At 37.9% G+C, this 12747-nt stretch overlaps 1 protein-coding gene across 2 annotated transcripts in view; it reads right to left on the bottom strand.

Annotated features, from left to right (window-relative positions):
* The window catches only part of LAMA2 (laminin subunit alpha 2), a 275987-nt gene that overhangs the window by 228604 nt on the left and 34636 nt on the right, over positions 1–12747 (bottom strand). For both annotated transcript variants that reach the window (XM_027632844.1, XM_027632852.1), the window contains exon 4: positions 1568–1747. In XM_027632844.1, the coding sequence (XP_027488645.1) occupies positions 1568–1747 (180 nt within the window). The remainder of the gene's footprint in view (positions 1–1567; positions 1748–12747) is intronic.

Raw genomic sequence — 12747 nt, 5'->3', positions numbered from 1 at the left:
ACAATTTCTCTTTTTACTTTGGTGAGGATTAAGAGCCCTAACCACAATGAAGGATAGAAAGATATTTATAATCATGTATTACAGCATCTGGGAACAATGAATCTTGCCCATTTTCATCTATTTTTGGCAAGGGTCCTGCAACATGCTAACAACTAACAACAAACCAAACATACGCTATTTGCAAATTTTGCTGTTACTGTGTTCAACCTCTTTATCAGATCATGAATAAATATATTAAACAAAATAAGAACTCTTATCACTCATAGTCAAGCTTACGAAACACAGAAAATACATAATTTGTGGCTACCCTTTGTTTTCCGTCAAGGATGGCAAGTTTCAGTTGCTCCTTGTTCCTTTGAGGACAGCCTCATGGAGAGATGCCACGCAGAAGTTACCGTTCTTTGTTGGTTTAAGAAATCAGTGGATTGTCCTGCACTCAGTTTTCATGAGCATAAAATTACTTTAAAAATGTGAATTTAATTTTGCATTTCTATTCACTTAGAATCAGATTATTAAATGTCCACTTTTACATAAACACACAGTTTCCAGGATTAGTGAGGTTGCAATAACTGCACTGAACAGGAAGGGTTTCTAAGTTTGTAATATAAAAGAGAATGGCTCATTCCAAACTTTCAGAAATAGCCATGACTCTATGTATTTAGATGAGGAAACAAAACCCAGAAATACGGAACAGAAGAAAAAAAAGTTTCTTTGCAGTTATTCACCATTGACAAATGATATTAACTAAAGCGAAGGATAACAATACACTCCTTTCACAACAGGACTTACTGTAGTGGTGACTTAAACTTTCCAAAAGAAAACTATGGTGACCAAGAGGAGGAAGAAGTGAGCAGAAACAAAAAAAATGTGGCAAGTTATATATCCCCCAAACCAGCTTTTGAGAATGTTTGGTAGAAAAATCAAGAGGAAAACTAGAATAACACACAACATTTAAGCAGCAGGAAAAGAGGCATAGAAAGAAAGTAAAGATTACAGAAAGAATAGATATATATACACATGAACAGATATGTATACACACAAGGGACAGTGGACAAGACCGGGGTATGGTGTGAGTTTGAGTGCTGCACCCATTCTTTTAAGCTAAAGCAAAAATGTAAAATTTTTACTGCTAGCGTCAATCATATGATAATGCTAGAAGTGCTACATTCAGACCCTACTACTACTTATAGTACAATTAGAAATTCTACTGAAAGGAAGTGCTCAAAGAACGTTAAATGCAGCAAAGGACTGAGCAGCAGAAGAGGCAAGAGAACACTAACAGCAAACACTTGCCAAATACCTGCATCCAAATGTTTGCAGTCAAAGGAGCTGTGTGCTTATGTTAATAATAACAGTATTAAGCATAAAAGATAAAACTGTTACTTCCAGTCCAGAGAAGATAAAAAAACTGAGTGAACAGGGAATTCTGCATCACCAGGATTTTGATACGTAAAAACAGGTATTCATCATCTCCCAAAATTTCCTATGGCAAACAAAGGCGGGTACAGCATTTACAAGTGTAAGAGAACAACTACACATGCATTTCTACCATCTTGTCAGAACTTACCCTCCTCGTAACAATGGGATCAATTTCAGTTGGATCTTTGTGTGCGAACATCATTAAATCAGCATTTAGCGTCCGTATCCTCTGGAATCTCAGGCGAATAAAGCGAGCAGAGGTGAATTCCAGTAATTCCCGTGAAGGATCATCAGCACTAGGCCTTCCGTTAATTAGAGAAGTGTGAATCTGAAAAATTATTAATGCAGTAAGGAATTAGATGGCATCAAAGCTGTCATAATTACAACAACAAATATCACTACACACACTGTGCGAATGCATTTGTACATGTAAAATACCTTCTTTCTTTAAAAAGCCGAATTGTCCACAGACCTCAGCTATGAAGAGTCTTTACAATAAAAACATTTTGAGCAAAGGAAAGTCATTATCTACAGAAAGACTGTAGCACAAACTGCATGTGTGTACCCAGGCCCTCTAACAGTGTCCATGACGCAAGCAACTCATTTCTCCTCCTGTAGTCTGAAAACAGGTATTTTAAAGTTATCATACCAATGGGCTCAGAAATTTTGAGTTAAAGGAGTGTGTACTTGGAATGGGACTGAGAATTCAACAGGTGTCAGTTTACACCTCTTAGAGGGATCATAATCAAAAGGCTTCTGAACTACGTGCATTCAAAAGCCAGGATAAGGTAACTCTTGAAATACTGAAAGCTATAACAGCTAGATGAGACAAAATAAGCATTCATTAGCATCTCTCCTTACCCATTGTCTCTTTACACAATACTTCTCCTTTGAATCTTGTTCTCAGCAAGGTGAAACAATTTCCTGGTTTGCAACTGTTTTCACCTGGTCCCCCAGGAAAATCTTTATCACTTCTGAGAACTCTGTTTAGCATTTGTTTTTCCAAAGATGTTACTTCTCTCTGCCTACATTGTGGTTTCTGTGAAGGTTACCCCTCCTTTCTCTGCCTGCCCTATCCTAAAGTCTAGACTTCTAGGTAAGTGGGCTTTGTGGCTCCTTCATAAAGAGACTCTCTGACCCCAACTGCAGCATCAAGGGCAAGGCAACAAAAATAAGAGATCTCCTTCCCCTCCTGTCTTTGTAGCTGATCATGGCATACATTAGCTCTGAATCAATTAAATAAAACAGATGGGCTGCTACAGAACTGTTCTTGGAAAAGGCCTACACGAAGAAGCAAGTCAGGTACAGCAAACCACTGTTAATGAGCACCTAGGGGGAGGGAGGAAAGAAACCATTAATTTTCCTGTATTCTGAAGTGTTAAATTTTAATTGGGGCATTTTTATTACAGGCTGGTACACTGAAAGAATGTTCAGATGCTGAGCCAAATGTGCAGAACATTAGAACGAATAAAAAATTATTTATTCTTTGCAATTAACATGTGTTGCCTCTTACCTCAGTCCTCTGAGTGAGAGGTCAGGACACACAATCATTTTCTGTCATTGAATATGGTGATATTATCACTGTTTTAGGCAAACAGCTGCACTCTGAATGCCAGCTGGCACTCACTCAGCAGTGGCTGCCTCACACTGAGGAAAGAGACAGTAAATCTCCTGCTCCCAGGAAAGCAATAGCTCTTCTTTCCTGGAGTTTTTGGAGGTACTGGATAGAAGACTTACTACTGTCTTGCATTGGCTATGTGATACTATCAACTTACTCATTTATCTCAAAGGCGGGTGGCAAGAGGATGGTGCCAGACTCTTTTCAGTGGTACCCAGAGACATGACAAGGAGTAATGGCCATAAACTAAAACACAAGAAATTTCATCTCAACATTAAGGAAGAACTTTTTTATACTGAGGGTGGCAGAGCACTGGAACAGGCTGCCCAGGGAGATTGTTGATTCTTCCTCTCTGGAGACATTCAACACCCACCTGGACGCATTCCTGTGTAACCTGTTGTAGGTGACACTGCCTTGGCAGAGCGGTTGCACTAAATGATCTCTAGAGGTCCCCTCCAACCCTAACAAATCCTGTGATTTTCTCTATCAAGAGGGAAACCTTAAACCTCATCATGTCCAGCATCCTGCTCCACTGTATCCCCAGGTACACAAAATCACTGGGAGCCACTCTGCCAGGAGCAGCTATCATATCTTGCCTATGTATGAATCAGCACCTCCAGGTTTCTGCCATGTTATCTCCAGGAACAGGTGATATCACTACCGCCTCCGCATTTCACTTTGAGCTCTGCCTCAATTTTGCTCCTGACTACAAGTAATTAAGTGAAAGAAGATAGTTGGCTGGAAATTAACAGAATAAAATGCTATGAGAAAGACAGGGTGCAAACAAAAGATTGTGATAAAAACCCCAGAGGAAGAAAGGAGGAAGTCCTGAATGAGAAACCTCTGGCTACAAATAGGACAAAAACACATGACCAGAGAACTGCTCAAGTCCCTGGTGAAGAGAGAGAGGACGTGTGAAGAGAGCAAGCTTAAAAAAACCCTGGAGATGGTAACAATAGGTCAAGTGGAAATTGATAGATCTTTCCAAAAGAAGCAGGATTTTAGTAAAAACACATGCCTCAAGACTTCTCTGTATCATATGTACCTCCGAGCAAGGAAACATATTTCTTCTGAGTATTTTTTCACACCGTTGCCTCCTTCCTTTAAACTAGATCCAAGAGATTTCTTGTTTACAGCTAGCAAACATAGATGGGTTTAAAGCAATAGAATACTAAAAACTGAACTTTGATATTTGACCTAAAGAAGAAACGTATCTAAACTAGTGCTGAAAACATCTCCTTGCTCACTCTGATACAACAACAGCACCTTGACGATAAGCAGTATGGCAATTTGACCACCTCTTCAAAAAGATGAAAATAAAGCTTTTTGGGGGTGGTGGCAGAAAGATGCAGGTAAAATCCATGTAGCAGAATAAGGAAGAGTTGAAAGTATGAATAACAGAACCAGCTTGACAAGAAGTGACACAGCTAAATAGCAGTCATGCCTTTTGACTTATATCTTTTTTAAAAAGAACAAATTTAGTCTTCAGACACTGATGGGGGAAAAAATCACCACCTTGGCATAGTAGGTTTACAGAACTAAAATGTAAATTAACAAAATAAAGCAAGAGGCATCCATTTGAGAATAGACTCCCTTTTTAAAAGGATCTATCTGCCAGCAGTACATCTATTTTGCAAGGCTAATCTAGTAGAGATTGACTGTTATAATTTGGATAATCCAAGACCCCATGAGAGGACAATGTCAAATTTTCTTCAGGTTTCATGGACAACTTTTATTCACTAATTCCAACACTTAAGCAATCATCATTTTGCATTCTAAATGAAAGCTATGCAGATTTCAACCACAGAAAACCTTTCCTTAACATGGAATTTGTCTGGGATTTTATTCCACCAAATGGAATCTATAGGAACCTTCAACAGAGGTCAGAAGAAAATGGTTATGAAGGAATAAAAGAAAGAGGGCATTTAGAGAGTGATCCCTCTGATATATTATCACTTCCTCTGACTAAACAGTTTAAATGCTTCCTGAGCTACAGAGTGAATCTGAGTCACAGTATTTGAAGTCTACCAATTGCCCTTCTCTCTCTTATAGCTCTACTCTCTTCTTCCATTGTAATGTTTTTCATCACTACATATACTTGCCCAGTGGGAGGAAATTTTTTTCTTTTAAAAAAACCAACAAAAATAACTGGTTCTGGTGGGGTTGTTGTTTATTTGGGGCTTTTTTCCTTTTAAACCTGGAACTCATAATTATTTAATTGACAGTATTCTAATTTTTCATTTGAGAAAATTCTGAGCAGTCAACATCTTTTCATTTTTAAAATTCAGTATGACGATAAATCAACTTTTTTTTTTTCTGAGAACTGCGGAGAATGCTACAAGCTCTCTACTCTGAAGAGAATTTAGTCCAAAACTAGCCCATCAGCATTCATGCATAATTCTTTTTTCTTCTTGCATGTATTACATTGCAACACATTACATTTAGCAACATTCATTTTCATATAGCATTTTTCTCATAGGATAATAAGCTGCTATAGAACAAATTATTTTAAATTTCGCATTACCAACAAATGCTGCTATTACAGTTTTCTGTTTTTATAGATTGCCCGCAAGAATGTTGAACATATACCAAATGTATTCAAAGGACATCTCAAGTACATTAGAATCTCTGGACCATGTCAGAACCAAAAGACCTACCTACCTTGGTACCCTGCCTTACTCAGCATCCAAACCAACACACTAACAATAAGATGAAGGCAAGCATACATAATACTCGGGGATTTCCTGAGCTACAGGTAGTTTCTGTACTGCTGGCAAGCCCCAAAGGACTTCCACAAACTCACTCAGTCTCACCTTAATATCTACACCCATCACCTAATAAGGATTTTCTCATCTCATTTACATGTTGTAGAGAAAGAGATCCTTCTTTTGCTTGTTTTAATCCTGCTTCATACTAAATTCACTTAATATTTCCTAGTTCTTAAATTGGAACAAAGAAATGTATCTTTCTATCAGCTCTATTCTTCATTGCATTTCTTTACTACTAATTAGCTTTGAACAGGTATCAGGCTTCCAGACCTGTAGTTTCCTGGGATGTCTAAGGAATGTTACTAAAAAAGTGGTGTTTCATTTGACACTTCACACTCCTTAGTCACTGAGAACATTTGAAAGTGAGGAGTTAAATAATAACTGTTATAATTCACCTATGTTAGCCTTGAGTTCCTTTTCACTATTCAATTTATCAATTATTTCTGCACCTCTTCAGTTAACAACCTAGTTTGCAACTGCTTCTCCAACTCCTCTCCTGTAAATAACGTTTCCACTGCAGAAACTCTCCTGACAGTTTCTATAGAAAAACTGATTCAAATAATTAATTTAGTTTTTCAGCCATGACCTTATCTTTCTTGAACACTCTTTGATCATCTCTCAAGCCCATCAATTCTCTACCAGACTTCCTGAATCTGATGTGTTTGAAAAAAGGTTTATTTCAACTCAGTCACTCAGAATCTTTTTCACATTTTTATTGTGGTTTAACATTTCACTTGCTGGAGCTTATTTTCCTACCTATTTTCCTCATTTGCAGGAAAAGACATGATGTCCATTCATAAATTATGCCAGTTCACTTTTCATATCTATTACCTTTCCTTAGTTTATTCTTTAAACATGTATTATGATTTTTGGAACCAGTCTAAAACGTAGCATGCATGTGTGTGCTGTTTTATTTTTAAACTCTTGGCTGCCTGATTTTTTTTAGATGTTTCACCATCTTTTCTGTTTTGAAGTTGCACTTTGGCAGATTTCATTCCCCTGGGATGTTGCATTTTTAGTATTTTCTGGTTATTTTTACATAACAATTATTCAGCAGTTCATAACTTGGACTAGGATCTGTGCAATGTTTTAGACTACATCATGGGTTCCTTTACCACCTGCACCAAGAACATTCAGCTTTTTAAGAAATACTCTTTTGCACTACATTCCCTTTGACTCCTACAGAGTCTGCCAAAGGGTTACAGAAGGCTGACACTACATTCTTAGCCTTCCTTCATCCAGACCCACTCAGTTCCAAACTTTGGGCAGTTGCTGATATAACATTAAAGCTGTGCTGACCCAGTTTAGGTGTTGAATTTTAGTTCACAGAGATCTCATATATGATTTTATTTCTGCTGGATTTCTTATATTATTTTATATTATTATTAAATCTATAGTGCCTCTCCTCCACAAGCCACTCATTCTTAAAAAGCTTCTTGTGTCTGCCACGTCTACAGTGCCACCTTTTTCCAGCACCCTTTTAATGGAAAACCCTTTAAATTGGTTTTAATTACAAGGTAACCTTTCTCAGCTCTGGGTAGGGGCACTGGGCATTACTTGGATGCTTCCAATCCTAGCTTCTGCAACAACATCATCCGAAAGGGCTTGCAACATGCTCCAACCAGATGACCATCAGACCATCCAGCCATATGACTAGAATTTCACAACACATTTCATTGAGTTTCTGTTACTGAGAAGTGACAGATGCCGCCTAAGAAATTTTCTGCCATTTTTGGAATTAGATAAGTCTCATATACTAGTGAACAAGGGTTCTCAGAACAGAGAAAAGTATCACCCTGCACCCCACCACATATTTTTAACATATTGATAAAATCTCCCAGAGACTTCTCAAGGCTAAGCAACTCCAGCCCTCTCACCCTCTCCTTACAGGATGCACATTGCAAGTTCTTAATCATATTCCTGGATGTTTCCTGGACTTGCTTCAAGATGTCCATGTCTTTCTTGTACTGAGGAGCCTAGAACTGGACTCAGTGCTTCAGGTGTGCTCTCATCACCTCCCTCAACCTGCTGGTGACTGTCTAAGTAATGCAGCCCAGGATACTCCTGGCTTTCTTTACTTGCAAGGGCACAATACTGGCTTATATTCCACTTGGTGTCACCCAGTTTCCTCCTGATGCTTCTGGGTGACATAGGCAAAGCTGGCTCACGTGTCATTGAACAGAGCTCCCAGCCCATTGCCTGCTACCAGGCACTGAACTATCATCTGGCTGCCAATCTGCAGGCAAAGAAGAAGTACCAGTCACGGTGTCAGAAGTCACTGATTTGCAGTCTACACCATCATGGGAGTTCCCATTTCTGAACCAACAGGCACTGCCTGCCTCTATTTTCATACAGTTATGGCTTCAGGCTGCAGAGTCACAGAGAAAAATCAGTTAATCTCTTTCTTATCACCTCTGATGCTGCACAGACTGCTGACATGGCCCTGCAGTCCTTTTCTTGGTAATACACAAATCCCCAGCCACATCAAACATTCTGCAGGCAAGGACACAATCTCTTTCTCCCTCAACCTCAGCAAGGTCCCAGGCAGTTTTTGCAGTCTCAGAGGCTAAAATCTGCATCCTGTCTCTGGATCTCAGCCTGAGTTGAGGGTTCTGCAGCCGCATCAGCCAGTGCTGAGTACTGTGCCCAGATTGTGCCTCACCACCATTGTTGAGCATAAAACCACTCTTTCCAGCCCTCTTTCTCTGCATGTTTCTAGCATGAACTGATATGAAAACATGGATCATGCTAGATGCCTCTGTTGTTTTACTTAATGCAACAGTAAAAATGGTACCACTCTGCATGAATGTATATTATCATCTGCTGAGTTACTTTAACACTTTACAAAGTTTCTAAGAATTTTAAGTATGCACCATGTTCTCATACAAATTTATAATACCCATGTGGTGCATTTTTCTGCTTAGAGCTTTGGTGTTTGAAGTTACTTTGTCAAGATATTTGAGTGCAGTCAATCTCAACCTGTTTGTAGGATATAAAAAACCCAGCTGTTTGGCTATGTGGCATGGAGTTTTTATACTCACTTTCTTTTCAAGAAAACAACATCTCCAATGCTTTTCACTGGTGATAATCTGTAACTTTCTTCATAAAAAGAAAAGGTTACTTCTTGTAATCTGTTAAAAGGATGGAGTGGGAACATCACTCTACAATATTTTTTGGCTAGTAGTGGTAAAGAACTCACTTTGTTGAGGTACTCAGTAGTTTATTTAGTACATCTTTGTGCTGGTTTAAAAGTAAACCAGTAGGGGAAATGAACCCAACTCAAAAGAGAGATTATAAATCAGAATAACAGTTTAATAAAATAATACAATAAGTATGATTATACAGACAAATAATTGGTTTTAACCCACAAAACCCAAATGTATAACCCAGTACCCTGGGGCATGAACAGAGTGGTGTTCATTGGGCCCCCTGAGTCCAAAGTAAAAGAAGAGGGGAAAACCTGTTGGTGAGAGTGCTGTTGTAGTCTGGTCAAGAGTGGTGATTGCAGTCTGGTCGACAGTGGTGGTTGCAGTCTGGTCGACAGTGGTGGTTGCAGTCTGGTTGACAGTGGTGGTCTGCAGTCTTCCTCTGGATCCCATGAGTGGTTAAAAAAGTCCCAAGACCTCAAAATTATATATCGTCCAGTTCAGGCAGGAATGCCCAGTACCTCCCTCAGAGCAGGGAGTTCCACAATGGGTGTGAGGAGCACCCTCTTATCTCGCAGGCCTCTTAACACTCAGCTTATAGCCTGAGGAGTCAGGCTGCTCTGGGCAGATGGTGTAAATAGTCTATTGATAACAGTTTCTGGGAAATGGCATGGGAGGCTATAGAATACACAGTTTTGGGTTACACCCATACAGTGATGAACTGGTCCCAGCTGTTCTAACTAGGACAATTGTATCAAGACTGTGGGCTTCAAGTCTGATGCTCTGTGTAAGGCAGTGGTCTGACCCTAAAATATTGTCAAAAAAGGTCAATTTCTCACTAAAATCTAATCTCAGACAGCAGCATACAGGAGAGAAAAGTTTTTGTGCTGAGCAAAAAGACTTGCAACTTGATAATCAGCAGTGGAGAAGACAGATATGTCAGCATTAAAATAATTTAATGAGAAAGGTACTCCCTGATTTAAATTCTCAAGTTATACAAGCACATCAATATGAAGATGGACAATACTGAACATAAATTTTTCAACAGGTGATTCAGTAGCTCTCAAAATTCTTCTACCCAATACCAGTTTTAATTATCTGTTGCAAATAGCTCATTTGGAGTAGATGTAAATAACTGCTGATTAATTAATCTCTTGGTATCTTATATTTAATCCCTAAAGACAAAATTTCTGTGAGTTTTCTTACTGTAAGACCTAATCTATCATTAGAGCTGATTTCAGAACTAGAATAGTAGAGGGAAACATATGTCAGAACTCAGCATCCAATTTTTCATCATAAATACATATTTATAATAATTGTATTAGAAATTGTATATTTGGCAAGGTTTGTTGTATTTCTAATAAATATCTCACTATCTTAATAAATTAATGGTTTAGTAAGTGAAAGCACAACTCCCTTCTGTGCCTTGCTAATGAGTACAAGAGCTGCTTGAAATGCAGTGCTTAAACTTGCATTAAAATGTCAAGGGCTATGTATGTCAAATTTTATCTCAACTAATTCATTCCCCCTAAGAATACACGCAAATGTCAGTTTAACGAACTGTTTAGCAAATACTATTGTGTCATTGACAACTATACCCTACAGCTTAAGCTAAATAAGGCTTCACCTCTTCAGTTTTGATTAACTCGCTTTTGTCATTTTCCTCTTTCCAATTTTACCTGAAACTTAATTTCCCTATTCAAGCCACTGCTTTTTTGTGGCTCCTGTAATTCTCATACTTGTCAGTTTTGGACAAGAAACAATTTGTCAAAGACATCATCTTGCATATTTTAAACAGCAATAGTTAATAAATCACAGAATAATCAGGAATTTGATTACCTTGAAAGTATACTTGTAATTTAAAGATTTTATTTTCTTTTTGTAACTGTCTTAAATAAATGGAAACATTGCAGCATGCTGTAGTTTCAGCAACACTTATGCATACCACAGCCAAGACGTGTGGCCTGGAATACTGTACTTTAACACAACAATGATGGTTTGTGCTCTACTGGCTCTTCAAAGTGTACTTACAAGTGAGACACCTCCTCTTAATACAGCAAAAAAAATTTTTTTGTGTTTAGTAATAACTAACAAGATAGTTGGAGAAAAAGTTAAAGGCTTGGCTCTTACAGGAACATTCTCACAGATGAAGCACACTGAAACAGTATTTGTAAGAGTTATCTACAACCAAGTAGATTGGCAATGTGCTCTAGGTTCTAGTACATAGTACTGCAGGCGACTTATGATTTTAAATCACTAAATGATAACTGGCTTAAATTTCATCATACGCAACAACGCTCTGACCTCTGATATCTGAAAATCTGTACTACCACTGTCATTCTGTTTTACATTTTGTCAGTGTGAAACAGCTGCTGCCACAGGAACTCAACGGCTGATGCCAATGGCAACTCCAGCTGCAAAGCAATTCTGAGAATTATGTTATTCTGAGTTCTGATCAAGCACAGGTGAAATACAGTGGCATTACTGAGTTAAACACGACCATCTCTCGGCTTACAGGATGAAATACAGTGGTCCGTCAAATATGTTCTTCAAAGGTACTCGAAAAGCACAACATTAAAATTCAAATTATGCTAATTTTTAAGAAAGCCCTGAAATGAGATGACACATTATCTTAAAAGAATACTTTTTTCTCTACTACTTTTTAAAGTTCTAAGCTTCTTTTTGGACAGTGATCATGAATGAGACAAGTAATTTCAAATAAATAACTAAAACAGGAAAGTTATGTTTTCCTGTGGATTATAATAAAAAGCATTCTGATCCCCAGATTTAATTAAAAGATTTCTAAGTATGCCAAATCAAACAATATTAAAAAAAAACATAAACAACACTCACCCTCCCTTTCCTACCAAGATGTTATGACTTCCTTTATTCATTATATGATTATCCTAAAAACTCATGGCACTTCCTGCTACATTTTTTTCCTGAATAAGATGCACTGTGGAGTACACTGTGGAATTATGGACAAATTACTGCCAGTACAGAATTGTGACCAGTAGAAAGAAAATCCACAGGAACTTTTAACAGCTGTAAGCAGTTGCAAAGGGCTGCCAAACACAACTGCTGATGTAAAAGAGGGAGAATGTGTGGATTTAAGCTATTCAAACAGTAAACAAGTACATCTGCTCCTGAATGTTATCATTAAATAAACTGTGGTAATATGTTTTACATTGCTGCAACATTCTTGTTTGTAACCACAACTCTGAAGAGTTTTGGGCTGGAAAAATGTTAACAAAACTTTTTGGGTTTTTTTGAAGTGCAAACCTATGTGTGGAAAAGTCCATTACAATTACTGTACAGTGTTGGTGTCTAATTTCTAGCAAAACCCATGTCATATCATATAATTTTGAACATGAACTGATGAATGCTTTTGAAAACCAGATGGGATTCCTCTGAATGGTGAGCATTCAGTGCCTTTAAAACCATTTATAATATTTTAAAACGAAAGATTAAATAGGACATTCAGCTGTAGAATACAAGAAACTTTGATACGTCTCTAACTCTGAACCTGACCTGTTCAGACTTTGAGATATTTTACAAAGGCTACTGTAAGAAAAGTCAGGGGGAAAAAATCCATTTCTAAGTGGCACAGAATTCCCAGGCCAGGAATAGCATCATAAATCTTCTGTAAAAGACAGGAGATTAAAGAATTATGCGCATGAAAACAACTTTTTATTCTTTGTTCCTATCGTGATTAATTGTTGCAAAATCACAAAAACAGTACTGCTTACTTTGACTACAAAAAGTAAACTTGGCAGGGTTTTGTCAAACTCTCAAT

The sequence above is a fragment of the Corapipo altera genome, unplaced genomic scaffold (genome assembly GCF_003945725.1).
Source record: "Corapipo altera isolate COAL_440 unplaced genomic scaffold, ASM394572v1 2b, whole genome shotgun sequence".
Classification (NCBI taxonomy): domain Eukaryota; kingdom Metazoa; phylum Chordata; class Aves; order Passeriformes; family Pipridae; genus Corapipo; species Corapipo altera.
This window is presented reverse-complemented; position numbering and strand designations above follow the sequence as displayed.